Source organism: Hemiscyllium ocellatum, chromosome 37 (genome assembly GCF_020745735.1).
Source record: "Hemiscyllium ocellatum isolate sHemOce1 chromosome 37, sHemOce1.pat.X.cur, whole genome shotgun sequence".
Classification (NCBI taxonomy): Eukaryota; Metazoa; Chordata; class Chondrichthyes; order Orectolobiformes; family Hemiscylliidae; genus Hemiscyllium; species Hemiscyllium ocellatum.
The window spans coordinates 13,354,650-13,369,062 of record NC_083437.1 but is presented as its reverse complement, the minus strand read 5'-3'; the positions used below and the strand labels follow the sequence as shown (position 1 = coordinate 13,369,062).

Here is a 14,413-nt window from a genome sequence, read left to right as displayed (position 1 = left end):
ATAATTCCTATGCTGTTCAACACTGCGTGTTTTAGTTTCTTGTAATATTTGCAATATAAGCTGAGAGTCCAACTCCCAAAATAAAAGTAATCAATGAACTTTGCATTGCTGAAATATACAATTTTATTTTTTTCCACATGTGTGGTCTTTTTCAAATACTGCTTCATGGAACATCTAAATTCTTCTACTGAGCAAAGTAGAAATATGCCATATTACAAAGGGTGAATTCATTTTTCTTCAAATAGAAAAGATTCAATTGCAACATAATTGGAACCAATGTGAAGAATGTGGTAAGTTATAAGCACGCTGTGAATTAGTGTATGGAGCTTTGTTGTAGCGTTTCGTGCTGTAATTCCAGACCGCTATTGCTGATAATCCAGAGGCATTTTACAGACATCTGGTTTCCTCTTTGAAAAGTGGGTAAAATTGTCCTTTTACCAAGGAGAGTTAAATTAAGAGCCTGCTCTGATTAAATTTAAAGTTTTTAAAGCTAGTCTCTTCACTGTGGTTTAACCGAGTAGCTTGCATTAATGTTCTTGTAACACCAACTTCTTTATCAAATATGAAAACAAGCACAACTTTATGTAAAGAAACTGTATTTTGCTATATTAATTTGTTTCACTGTTAGTGATACTGCCATTGCACTAAAATACAATCTTTAAACTGTTTACTTCCTCGAATATTTCAGTAGTTGTTTCAGCAAGAACCATGGTAACTACATAATAACTGTACAAGTCAATCAGCACAGATTAGAAATATCATGCAGTGTAGTGGTTGGTGTTCTTGCTGACTGAAAATTCAAATGCTCTTGCATTCTTTAGAGTTAGGGGTATTTGTACACAGTCCAAACCCATGCTTCGTGGTTTTTGATTTGACCCTGCACCATCATGGTCATGGAATTATGACAGAACAGTAAAATGACTCTTGCTGAGAAACTTGAGTGTCCTCTATTTTTTGCAGCTTTTATTTATGAGGTATTTATTCTCCCTTTTTTGGTTACCCGTGTTATTCACCCTCTATGAGTGAAAGATATGTGATCTCCCAGGCTTCTCTATCTTCTTCCACTCCCATGTGTTCACCCACCCCCTAACATTTCCTGGTCTGGAATTAACTGACCAGGTTTGTGAAAGTGTCACATCTGTTCCTTGTCCTGTTTGTTCAGTCAGGGTTGGGAACCTCTTGTGTAGTAAATTATAGATTTCAATCTGTGCTGTTTATGGTGGGGGGCCAGCAGACCAACTTGTTGTACTATCGAATTGCCCTGTCTTGTGAACACTTTAGTTATAACATTCCCTTTAAAAATCACAGCCTAAGATAATATTTCCAATATTTACACCATAAATATAGTGAATTAAATTTCACTATATTATACAAATATGTTTATGAATTTGTTAAGGCAAAAGTACTGACTCTTAATGTAATGAGGAAAAAACTAGAATATGTATTCATTTCCATTTCCTATGCTGGAGGAATAATTGAGTTACATCTTGCTAGATCTTATGTTCAATGTAAGTTATTGGTCTGTAACGTTTGCTTTTGGTTTTTAAGAACAGTTGAGATGTTTTGAACAATTCTTACGACTATACTCAAAGGTGCGCCACCCTTGAGGGGGAAAAAAATGCTTTTTGGTTATCTCCCTTTTCAGCATACTGTAGAATATGTCATTGGGCAATACATTGTGTGCACAATGAATGTTATATGGTTCACTGCTGATAGTCCTCCTCTTATACTAAGCAAGTTTCAACCATCCAATTATGGAAATTAAGCAAACATAACTGCCAATAAAAAGAAAATTAGAATTCATAATTTTAAAAACAAACATTCACAGGACCTGGACATCACTGGCTGGGCCAGCATTTATTGCTTATCCCTAGACTTCCTCGAGAAGGCGGTGGTGAGCTGCCTTCTTGAATCAATGCAAATCTTTTGCTGTAAGTAAACCCAAAATGTTTTTAGGGAAGAAATTCCAGGATCTTGATCTAATGATTGGGAAGCTATGGTCATTTCTTCACAATCAGGATGGTGAGTGACTCAAAATGGAACTTGCAGGTGGTAGCATGTTAGTCGTGTTTCTAGATGTTAGTGATCATGGGCTCAGCAGGTTGTCTGACGATCTTTAGTGAATTTCTGCAGTGCACCTTGTAGATCATACGCACTGCTGCTACTGAATATAGATGCTCAAGAGAGTGGATGCTTGTGGATGTAGTGCCAGTCAAGTGGGCTGCTTTGTCATGACTTTTGTCAAGTTTTTTGAGTATTGGAGAGGCATTCATCCAGGCAAGTGTGAAATATTCCATCATGCTCCTGACTTGTGCCTTTGTAAATGATAGACTTGCCTTGGAGAGTCAGGAGGTGAGTTACTCATTGCAGTATTTCTGGCCTCTGACCTGCTCTTGTAGCCACTGTGTTTATTTGGCTCATCCAGATCGGCTTTTGGTCAATAGTAAATCCCAGAATGTTGACAATTAGAGATTCAATGATGATAATGCCATTGAATGTAAATTGTTAGACTGTCTTTTTATTGAAGAGGGCCAATGATTGGGACTTGTGCAGCACAAATGTTACTTGCCACTTCTCAACGTTCTCAGCATAAAAATAAAACAATAGACAATAGGTGCAGGAGTTGGCCATTCTGCCCTTCGAGCCAGCACCATCATTAATTATGATCATGGCTGATCCTCCTCAATCAGTATCCTGTTCCTGCCTTATCCCCGTAACCCTCGATTCCACTATCCTTAAGAGCTCTATCCAACTCTTTCTTGAAAGTATCCAGAGACTTGGTCTCCACAGCCTTCTGGGGCAGAGCATTCCATACACCCACCACTCTCTGGGTGAAGAAGTTTCTCCTCAACTCTGTTCTAAGTGGCCTACCTCTTATTTTTAAACTGTGTCCTCTGGTTCGGGATTCACCCATCAGCGGAAACATGTTTCCTGCCTCCAGAGTGTCCAATCCTTTAATAATCTTGTACGTCTCAATCAGATCCCCTCTCAGCCTTCTAAACTCAAGGGTATGCAAGCCCAGTCGCTCCAATCTTTCAGCGTAAGATAGTTCTGCCATTCTGGGAATTGACCTCGTGAACCTACATTGCACTCCCTCAATAGCCAGAATGTCTTTCCTCAAATTTGGAGACCAAAACTGCGCACAGTATTCCAGGTGAGGTCTCACCAGGGCCTTGTACAGCTGCAGAAGGACCTCTTTGCTTCTACACTCAATTCCTCTTGTTAAGAAGGCAAGCGTGCTATTAGCTTTCTTCACTGCCTGCTGTACCTGCATGTTTGCCTTCATTGACTGATGTACAAGAACACCCAGGTCTCTTTGTACTGTCCCTTTACCTAACTTGACTCCAATTAAGTAGTAATCTGCCTTTCTATTCTTGCCACCAAAGTGGATAACCTCACATTTATCCACATTAAACTGCATCTGCCATGCATTTGTCCACTCACCTAGTCTGTCCAGGTCACCCTGTATTTTCCTAACATCCTCCTCACATTTCACCCTGCCACCAGCTTTGTGTCATCAGCAAATTTGCTAATGTTATTTTTAATACCTTCATCTATATCATTAGTGTACATTGTAAAAAGCTGCGGTCCCAGCACTGATCCCTGTGGCACACCACAAGTCACTGCCTGCCATTCTGAAAGGGGGCCGTTTATCATGACTCTTTGTTTCCTGTCGGCTAACCAATTTTCAATCCATGTCAGTATTTTGCCCCTAATACCATGTGCCCTAATTTTGTTCACTAACCTCCTATGTGGGACTTTATCAAAGGCTTTCTGAAAGTCCAGGTAGACTACATTCACTGGATCTCCCTTGTCCATCTTCAGTGTTACATTCTCAAAATATTCCAGAAGATTAGTCAAGCATGATTTCCCCTTCATAAATCCATGCTGACTCTGACCTATCCTGTTACTGCTATCCAGATGTGTCGTAATTTCGTCCTTTATAATTGACTCCAGCAGCTTTCCCACCACTGAGGTCAGACTAACTGGCCTATAATTCTCTGGTTTCTTTCTCCCTCCTTTCTTAAAATGTGGGATAACATTAGCCACCCTCTAATCCACAGGAACTGAACCTGAATCTATAGAACATTGGGAAATGGTCATCAATGCATCCACGATTTGTAGAGCCACTTCCTTCAATACCCTGGGATGCAAACCATCAGAGACTTATCAGCTTTCAGACCTAACAGTCTCTCCAACACCATTTCCTGCCTAATATAAATTCCCTTCAGTTCAGGTCCTTCAGCCACTATTACATCTGGCAGATTGCTCGTGTCTTCCCCAGTGAAGACAGATCTAAAGTACCAATTCAACTCTTCTGCCATTTCTTTGTTCCCTGTAGTAAATTCACCCATTTTAGTCTTCAAGGGCCCAATTTTCATCTTAACCATTTTTTTTCTTCACATACCTAAAAAAGCCTTTACTATCCTCGTGGTTCTGTTAGCCGAGCTGGAAATTTGTGTTGCAGACGTTTCATCCCCTGTCTACCTGACGTCCTCAGTGCTTGGGAGCCTCCTGTGAAGTGCTTCTGTGATGTTTCCTCCGGCATTTACAGTGGTTTGTCTCTGCAACTTCAGTTGTCAGTTCCAGCTGTCCTTTGCAGTGGTCGGTGTATTGGGCCCAGGTCGATGTGCTTATTGATTGAATCTGTGGATGAGTGCCATGCCTCTAGGAATTCCCTGGCTGTTCTCTGTTTGGTTTGTCCCCAGTCGAACTCATGTTGCTTGTCATCTGCATGTGTGTGGCTACTAAGGATAGCTGGTCGTGTAGTTTCGTGGCTAGTTGGTGTTCATGGATGCGGATCTTTAGCTGTCTTCCTGTTTGCCTTTGTAGTATTTTGTGCAGTCCTTGCATGGGATTTTGTACACTACATTGGTTTTGCTCATGCTGGGTATCGGGTCCTTCGTTCTGGTGAGTTGTTGTCTGAGAGTGGCTGTTGGTTTGTGTGCTGTTATGAGTCCTAGTGGTCGCAGCAGTCTGGCTGTCAGTTCGGAAATGCTCTTGGTAGTGTGGTATGGTAGTGTGGCTTTGTCCTTTGGGTTACGGCATGTCCTCGTTCCGTTGTCTTTCCCTGAGGCATCTGTTGATGAAATTGTGGGGGTATCCGTTTTTGGTGAAGACATTTTTCTTAGTCTTTTTTTTTCTTTTGCGGTTCTGGTGTACAGAGAACAGCCAGGGAATTCCTAGAGGCATTGCACTCATGCACAGATTCAATCAATAAGCACGTCGACCTGGACCCAATATACCGACCACTGCAACAGACAGCTGGAACTTACTACCGGAAGCGGCAGAGACAAACCACTATAAATGCCGGAGGAAACATCACAGAAGCGCTTCACAGGAGGGTCCCATGCACCAAGGATGTCACCTAGACAGGGGACGAAACGTCTGCAACACAAATTCCCAGCTCGGCGAACAGAACCACAACAATGAGCACCTGAGCTGCAAATCTTCTTACAAACTTTACTATCCTCCTTTATATTTTTGGCCAGTTTATCTTTGTACCTTATTTTTTCTTTGCATCTTACCTTTTTAATTATCCTCTGTTGTTCTTCAAAAGCTTCCCAGTCCTCCAATTTCCCACTCATCTTTGCTATGTTATACTTCTTCCCTTTTGTCTTTATATGGTCCTTAACTTCCCTCATCAGCTACATCCATCCCCTTAGGATCTTTCTTCCTTTTTGGAATGAACTGATCCTGCATCTTCTGCATTATACACAGACATATCTGCCATTGTTGCTCCACTGCCATCCCTGCTAAGGTATTGCACCATTGAACTTTGGCCAGCTCCTCCCTCATAGCTCCATAGTTCCCCTTATTCAACTGAAATATTGTCACTTTCGATTCTACCCTCTCCCTTTCAAACTGCAGATTAAAGCTTATTGTATTGTGGTCACTACCTCCTAATGGCTCCTTTACTTTGAGGTGCCTAATCAAATCCGGTTCGTTGCACAACACCAGATCCAGAATTGCTTTCTCCCTGGTAGGTTCCAGCACAAACTGTTCTAAGAATCCATCTCGGAGGCACTCCACAAACTCCCTTTCTTGGGGTCCAGTACCATCCTGATTCTCCCAGTCTATCTGCATGTTGAAATCCCCCATAACAACTGCAGTAATATCTTTGCGATAGGCCAATTTCAGCTCCTTATTCAACTTACACACTACATCCAGGCTACTGTTTGGGGGACTATAGATAACTCCCATTAGGGTCTTTCTACCCTTAGAATTTTTCAGCTCTATCCATACTGACTCTACATCCCCTGATTCTCGGTCCCCCCACGCAAGGGACTGAATATCATTCCTTACTAACAGGGCTACCCCAACCCCTCTGCCAGTCAGTCTGTCGTAACGATAGCACGTATAGCATTGAATATTCATTTCCCAGGCCCTGTCCACTTGAAGCCACGTCTCAGTTATGCCCACAACATCGTAACTGCCAATTTCAAAATGAGCCTCAAGCTCATCCATCTTATTTCTAATGCTTCGTGCATTCATATATAATATTTTTAATTTGTTACTCCCCTCACCCTTTCCTATCAATCCCTATTTCACTTGACCTTACGGCATGATCCTTTTTGAGTTTTCTGCTCCATTGATTCCGTTGTCTTTCTTGACTTCTCTTGTTCTAACTTTCCCTTTAACTTCCTTCTTAAACTTCCAGTTTGTTCCCTCCTCCCCCCCCCCCCCCCCCCCCCCCCATTTAGTTTAAATGCAGCTGTGTTGCAGTGGCACACCTACCTGCCAGAATGCTGGTCCCCACCTATTAAGGTGCAACCCGTTCCTCTTATATAATTTATCCTTACCGCTAAACATACCCCAGTGATCCAAGAATTTAAATCCTTGCTTCCTACACCAGTTCCCCAACCACACATTCAAGTCCATTATCTCCCTATTTCTGACCCCTCCAGCCCGAGCAACTGGAAGCAAACCGGAGATAACCACCCTGGATGTCCTGCTTTTCAGCTTTCTTCTGAGTTCTTGGAAGTCCCACTGTAGAATGTCCCTTCTCTTCTTCCCAATGTCATTTGTGCTGACATGCACCACCACGTCTGGCTCTTCACCTTCGCCCTTGAGGATTTCCTGCACTCTGTCTGCGATGTCCTTAATCCTGGCACCAGGAAGGCAACACACCATCCTCAAATCCTGCCTGTTGCCGCAGAAACCCCTTTCAATCCCTCTCACTATGGAGTCCCCTATTACTGCGGCTCTGTGTGATGTCTGACTCCTCGGCTCTACCTCCACGCCAATTTCTGATTGGCAGACCTGACCGCCTCTCGGACTGGCAGTGAGGTCTGTCTCTACGGTTTCCCAGGGATTCAACCTGTTCCTGACAGGTACTTCCCCCAGGGTCTCTTGCACTTGTCTCATCTCTGCCTTCCTCATTATCTTCTCCCTTCTACTCTCTTCTGGTATGCTCAGTGTAATAACCTCACTGAAGGTCCTGTCCAGGAAGGTCTTGTTCTCTCAGATGAGCCTGAGGTCATCTAGTTCTTTCTTCAGTGCTGCAATATGCTCTGTCAGAAGCTGAACGTGTACACACACTTTCCACAGTTATACGAGCCAGCTACACCAGAGTCCCTGACCTCCCACATCATACACGCAGTACACAATCAGCTTGGCAGTGATGTCTTCATCCTCTTCAACTGTGGCATAATCACTTCTCTCACCTTCTTTGTCGAAGACTCCTGAGCCAAAGACTCGCTCTTTTCTCAACAGAAACTTCCCTTGACCCCCGTGTTTTGTTGCAAAACAAGTTCAGCATTTTGTTGTAGAATGTTGTGTCAGCCACATTTGTCTATGTGTCATACAGTTAATTCCTTTTCACTTTAATTTGCATATTTCTACTAGTTTTGTTTTTATGCTGTTAATTGAGAGAGCAATGTTGGTAATGATACCAGGAGAAGGACCTGCTCTTCTTGAGTGAACACTTGATTTTAAAATCCACCAGAAGCACTGAAGCTGACAAAAAGAACCTTAGCTTAAGAGTTGAATCAAAGAATTCTACCTCTGACAATTCTTTCCTGAAATGTTAACGTAGCATAGGTTATGAGCTCAAGGCAAATATAGAGTTTGATCTCAGCCTTCTGACCCAACGATGCATGCTTTTATTAACTGATATCATGCACACTGGGCTACCCTTCTTAACTAGTTAAGACCATTTCATGCAAATGCAGAAAATTTACATGATATTAATATGAAAAGAAAGGAGCAAGTGATCCTAATATAAATAGTTCATCAGATTTTCCAAAAATTAAAAGGTATCTAGGCAATGACAGCCCATAATAGTCTCTGAATATCTTACTCAATGTTGTTTTTAAATTCTTCAGCTGTGGATTGGAGCTTATGCCCAAATTCTTTGCTGTCATAAAGGCTTTGTAGGAAATGCAGTATTTCATCAGTATACTGGCTTGTGGTTTTGATACAAGGAGTTGGATGTATGAGTTGCATAATTATCCATATTCTATCATTGAATGTTAAATGTAGAGGGTATCTTAGGAGAGCCTGTCAGACAGCATCCAAAGAGCAGGAGAATAGACGTTTCGAGCATAAGGCCTTCGTCATTCCTGATGAAGAGCTTATGCTTGAAACGTTTATTCTCCTTCCTTGGATGTTGCCTGACTGGCTGTGCTTTTCCAGCACCACACTCTCAACTGTGATTTCCAGCATCTGCAGTCCTCACTTTCTCCAGGTGTCTTAGGAGAGTTGACAACCTTGTTACCTGTACATGTATGGATGGATAAATATGAAGTATCATTCCCTCTTCATCAGGACTGTGCTGATTTTTTTTCCCAGAAGAGATTTCTATGACATTGAATTTTCCACTCACTGTTCATGAATTTATTTTTTTACCATCATGTGCAAGACCGATATGTTCAGTTTGTTACCTATAGATGCTTAGTCTGCTTTGGACTTTGTCGTGGAAAATGAGCGACTTGCTTGCGGTTACAATGATGTCCAGAGTACTTTGGTGAATTATTTAAACATTGCAACAGTATCAATGAAAATTTTCTCATGGTATTGAAATAATAGTACAAAACAGGGTAAAGACTATTTTAGGATTTTGTTCTTATTCATGAGAGAAATATTAATTTGCATTGCAACCTTTTTACCTTAAAAGTGTTGTCAGTATTATGTATAGAAATTCAGATAATTTATTTAACTATACCTCCAATCTGTGGATTCATTAATTTGGAGCCAATAGATCACAACTCATTTGGTTTGTTATAATCGTCTGGACTGTTAAGTTGTATTACGCTTTGCAATAGAACAGCATGAATAGGTGGAGTCAGGCTCCCCACGAACCAAGCTTTTAATTTAATTTTTCAGTTTTTGGGAGTTTTGAAGTTGATTGTGGAAGCTGCCATACATTCCTCTCAGCCAGAGTTTTCTCTTTGTGTTGTTTTCTCCTGGACTGGAGAAATATCGCATGTGAGACAATCGATTTTACTGAATTTGCCTTTGCCAGGGGTATGTTAATGAGATGTTTCTATATTGGAGCAGTTGCTATTTAGTAGTTAAATAATCTATTATTCTGTTTAGTTTTCCAACAAAGTTAAAGTTATACCAATTCTTCTTTATTTTGTTTGTATTTTATCTATAGTGTAAGAATGAAGTGTGTATTGCTTAAAGCCTAGTAGTGTTACCAATTGAATTACGTCTGGAACACAGCACCTTACTCTTGGCTTTTAAATAAAATAAAAATTAGGGTTTAGTCTATCTCTATTACATATTTGAAGAAGGATTGGTTTGGTCCATTACAATAGATACTAAAGTAGGTCATTTAACCTGTCAAGGCTGCACCTTGAGCAAAGCTGTTTCTGAATGTAGAGATTTAAGGTTTTATGCCCATCACAGGAAAGCCTGTACACCAGTGAAGCCATTTAGCTAATCAACTTTTATAAGTTATGCTGCTTCAGGGGCAAAATGAAATTCCTGGAATGTTTAATTTTCTGATTCATGGTGATGTGGGTGCTTGCACAGAAGAGTTTGGAAATCTTGTAGGTCTTTTGTGATGCATGTTGACAGGTAGAAAGAGTAAGCAGTTAGGCTTTAATGCCACTAGCATTTTTGTAAATCTGTAACTTGGAGTGTTGTGCAAATTTGAAACTTCACTTGCTTTAGCAATTCCAACATTAAATTGTAGGGTTTCTCTCAGAAACTGAAACTGAAAGATGATGCATCAGAAAATACCTTACTGGTTATTCTTGTGCTTGTTATTGATGTTTTGTTTTAATGTTTATCAACACTGGATTTGTTTGTTTTTCTCATTTAAAAGGGTGTAAAATTAGATTTTAATATCAGCATATCGATTTGCCTTGAATTAATTGAGGCATATTCTTAAAGAAGATCCTGCAAAGGCAACAAAATATCCCATTTGGGCGATTCAACTTTGGGAGCTGAGTGTGAATTCTTACAAGTTGACATCATTCGTAATATATTTCAGCTGAAGTCATTATATCTTCTCCTGGACATGCTTGAAGGATATCTTGACAAAATACCTAATCATTTGATATGCTGGTTCACTGATCTTGTTTTAAGTAAGAAATGTGGTTGACCGGAACATTGAAAGAAGTTGACAAGCAAATATTTTGTTGTGGTTTTTTAGTGACACATTTTCATATCTTTTTCCATCTGGAGGGACTTGGAGACGACTACAGTGGTCAGGTGGAATCCAGACGTGCCCATCAGCAAACCTGTAGGTGAAGCCTCAATTTTTGTTTCAACTGTACACTGAATTAAATCAAGGGCACTAGATGATGAAGAATAAGATAGTAATTTCCTCGAGCAATTCCTGTATTCTTCTCTGTGCTGGAACAAATTTCAAGCAACTTGTAATCTGGTGTTTGAAATCCAAGCATCTTTCCTTCTATTTCTTTTCTGGTTATAGGCAATGACGACAAGATTGCAATTGCCCATTCCTGGCTTCCTAAGGAGGTGGTGCCAGACCTTCTCTTTAAACTGCAAATGTGTTGCTGGTCAAAGCACAGCAGGCCAGGCAGCATCTCAGGAATAGAGAATTCGACGTTTCGAGCATAAGCCCTTCATCAGGAATAAGAGAGAGAGAGAGCCAAGCAGGCTAAGATAAAGGGTAGGGAGGAGGGACTAGGGGGAGGGGCGATGGAGGTGGGATAGGTGGAAGGAGGTCAAGGTGAGGGTGATAGGCCGGAGTGGGGTGGGGGCGGAGAGGTCAGGAAGAGGATTGCAGGTTAGGAGGGCGGTGCTGAGTTGAGGGAACCGACTGAGACAAGGTGGGGGGAGGGGAAATGAGGAAACTGGAGAAATCTGAATTCATACCTTGTGGTTGGAGGGTTCCCAGGCAGAAGATGAGGCGCTCCTCCTCCAGCCGTCGTGTTGTTGTGTTCTGCCGGTGGAGGAGTCCAAGGACCTGCATGTCCTCGGTGGAGTGGGAGGGAGAGTTGAAGTGTTGAGCCACGGGGTGATTGGGTTGGTTGGTTCGGGCGGCCCGGAGGTGTTCTCTGAAGCGTTCCGCAAGTAAGCGGCCTGTTTCACCAATATAGAGGAGGCCACATCGGGTGCAGCGGATGCAATAGATGATGTGTGTGGAGGTACAGGTGAACTTGTGGCGGATATGGAAGGATCCCTTGGGGCCTTGGAGGGAAGTGAGTGTGGAGGTGTGGGCGCAAGTTTTACATTTCCTGCGGTTGCAGGGGAAGGTGCCGGGGGTGGAGGTTGGGTTGGTGGGGGGTGTGGATCTAACGAGGGAGTCACGAAGGGAGTGGTCCTTGCGGAACGCTGATAGGGGAGGGGAGGGAAATATATCCTTGGTGGTGGGGTCCGTTTGGAGGTGGCGGAAATGGCGGCGGATGATACGTTGTATGCGGAGGTTGGTGTTGATTAATGAGTTCAACATGCGCCGAGATATTGAGCAATTCTTCCGCCGCCTTCGCCTCCGTGCCTACTTTCACAACCAAGACTCCCGCCCACCCTCTGACGACCCCTTCTCCCGCCTCCAACACACCCCATCCACCTGGACACCCCGTGCTGGCCTCCTACCTGCCCTCGACCTCTTTATAGCCAACTGCCGCCGTGACATTAACCGACTCAACCTGTCCACCCCTCTTACCTACTCCAACCTCTCACCCTCAGAACGTGCAGCCCTCCACTCCCTCCGCTCCAATCCCAACCTCACCATCAAACCCGCAGACAAGGGAGGCGCGGTGGTAGTTTGGCGCACTGACCTGTATACCGCTGAAGCCAAACGCCAGCTCGCGGACGCCTCCTCTTATCGCCCCCTTGACCACGACCCCACCTCCCACCACCAAACCATCATCTCCCAGACCATCCAGGACCTCATCACCTCAGGGGATCTCCCATCCACCGCCTCCAACCTCATAGTCCCACAACCCCGCACCGCCCGTTTCTACCTCCTGCCCAAAATCCACAAACCTGCCTGCCCCAGCCGACCCATTGTCTCAGCCTGCTCCTGCCCCACCGAACTCATCTCCCAATACCTCGACACGGTCCTGTCCCCTTTAGTCCAAGAACTCCCCACCTACGTTCGGGACACCACCCACGCCCTCCACCTCCTCCAGGATTTTCGCTTCCCTGGTCCCCAACGCCTTATTTTCACTATGGACATCCAGTCCCTGTACACCTCAATCCCCCATCACGAAGGACTCAAAGCCCTCCGCTTCTTCCTTTCCCGCCGCACCAACCAGTACCCTTCCACTGACACCCTCCTTCGACTGACTGAACTGGTCCTCACCCTGAATAACTTCTCTTTTCAATCCTCCCATTTCCTCCAAACTAAAGGAGTTGCCATGGGCACCCGCATGGGCCCCAGCTATGCCTGCCTCTTCGTAGGATATGTGGAACAGTCCATCTTCCGCAACTACACTGGCACCACCCCCCACCTTTTCCTCCGCTACATCGATGACTGTATCGGCGCTGCCTCGTGCTCCCACGAGGAGGTTGAACAGTTCATCAACTTTACTAACACCTTCCATCCCGACCTGAAATTCACCTGGACCATCTCAGACTCCTCCCTCCCCTTCCTAGACCTCTCCATTTCTATCTCGGGCGACCGACTCAACACCGACATCTATTATAAACCGACTGACTCCCACAGCTACCTGGACTACACCTCCTCCCACCCTGCCCCCTGTAAAAATGCCATCCCATATTCCCAATTCCTTCGTCTCCGCCGCATCTGCTCCCAGGAGGACCAATTCCAACACCGCACAGCCCAGATGGCCTCCTCCTTCAAGGACCGCAGATTACCCCCAGACGTGATCGACGATGCCCTCCACCGCATCTCCTCCACTTCCCGCTCCTCCGCCCTTGAGCCCTGCTCCTCCAACCGCCACCAAGACAGAATCCCACTGGTTCTCACCTACCACCCCACCAACCTCCGCATACAACGTATCATCCGCCGCCATTTCCGCCACCTCCAAACGGACCCCACCACCAAGGATATATTTCCCTCCCCTCCCCTATCAGCGTTCCGCAAGGACCACTCCCTTCGTGACTCCCTCGTCAGATCCACACCCCCCACCAACCCAACCTCCACCCCCGGCACCTTCCCCTGCAACCGCAGGAAATGTAAAACTTGCGCCCACACCTCCACACTCACTTCCCTCCAAGGCCCCAAGGGATCCTTCCATATCCGCCACAAGTTCACCTGTACCTCCACACACATCATCTATTGCATCCGCTGCACCCGATGTGGCCTCCTCTATATTGGTGAAACAGGCCGCTTACTTGCGGAACGCTTCAGAGAACACCTCCGGGCCGCCCGAACCAACCAACCCAATCACCCCGTGGCTCAACACTTTAACTCTCCCTCCCACTCCACCGAGGACATGCAGGTCCTTGGACACCTCCACCGGCAGAACACAACAACACGACGGCTGGAGGAGGAGCGCCTCATCTTCCGCCTGGGAACCCTCCAACCACAAGGTATGAATTCAGATTTCTCCAGTTTCCTCATTTCCCCTCCCCCCACCTTGTCTCAGTTGGTTCCCTCAACTCAGCACTGCCCTCCTAACCTGCAATCCTCTTCCTGACCTCTCCGCCCCCACCCCACTCCGGCCTATCACCCTCACCTTGACCTCCTTCCACCTATCCCACCTCCATCGCCCCTCCCCCTAGTCCCTCCTCCCTACCCTTTATCTTAGCCTGCTTGGCTCTCTCTCTCTCTTATTCCTGATGAAGGGCTTATGCTCGAAACGTCGAATTCTCTATTCCTGAGATGCTGCCTGGCCTGCTGTGCTTTGACCAGCAACACATTTGCAGCTGTGATCTCCAGCATCTGCAGACCTCATTTTTTTCTCTTTAAACTGTTGCAGTTCTACTGATGCTCCTACGGTAGTGTCGGACAGAGAAATCTGAGATGAGATTTAAATAAACATTTATCTGTTTTTCTAACATGTACTGTGTTTTTGGAAAGTAA

At 44.5% G+C, this 14,413-nt stretch overlaps 1 protein-coding gene across 7 annotated transcripts in view; it reads left to right on the top strand.

The window, feature by feature from the left end:
• mtor (mechanistic target of rapamycin kinase) overlaps positions 1 to 14,413 on the top strand; it is a 474,957-nt gene that overhangs the window by 272,457 nt on the left and 188,087 nt on the right. For 6 of the 7 annotated variants that reach the window (XM_060852056.1, XM_060852057.1, XM_060852054.1 and 3 more), the window contains one exon: positions 10,607 to 10,696. The exons of the other annotated variant lie outside the window; for it this stretch is intronic. In XM_060852056.1, the coding sequence (XP_060708039.1) occupies positions 10,607 to 10,696 (90 nt within the window). The remainder of the gene's footprint in view (positions 1 to 10,606; positions 10,697 to 14,413) is intronic. 7 annotated transcript variants of the gene reach the window in all.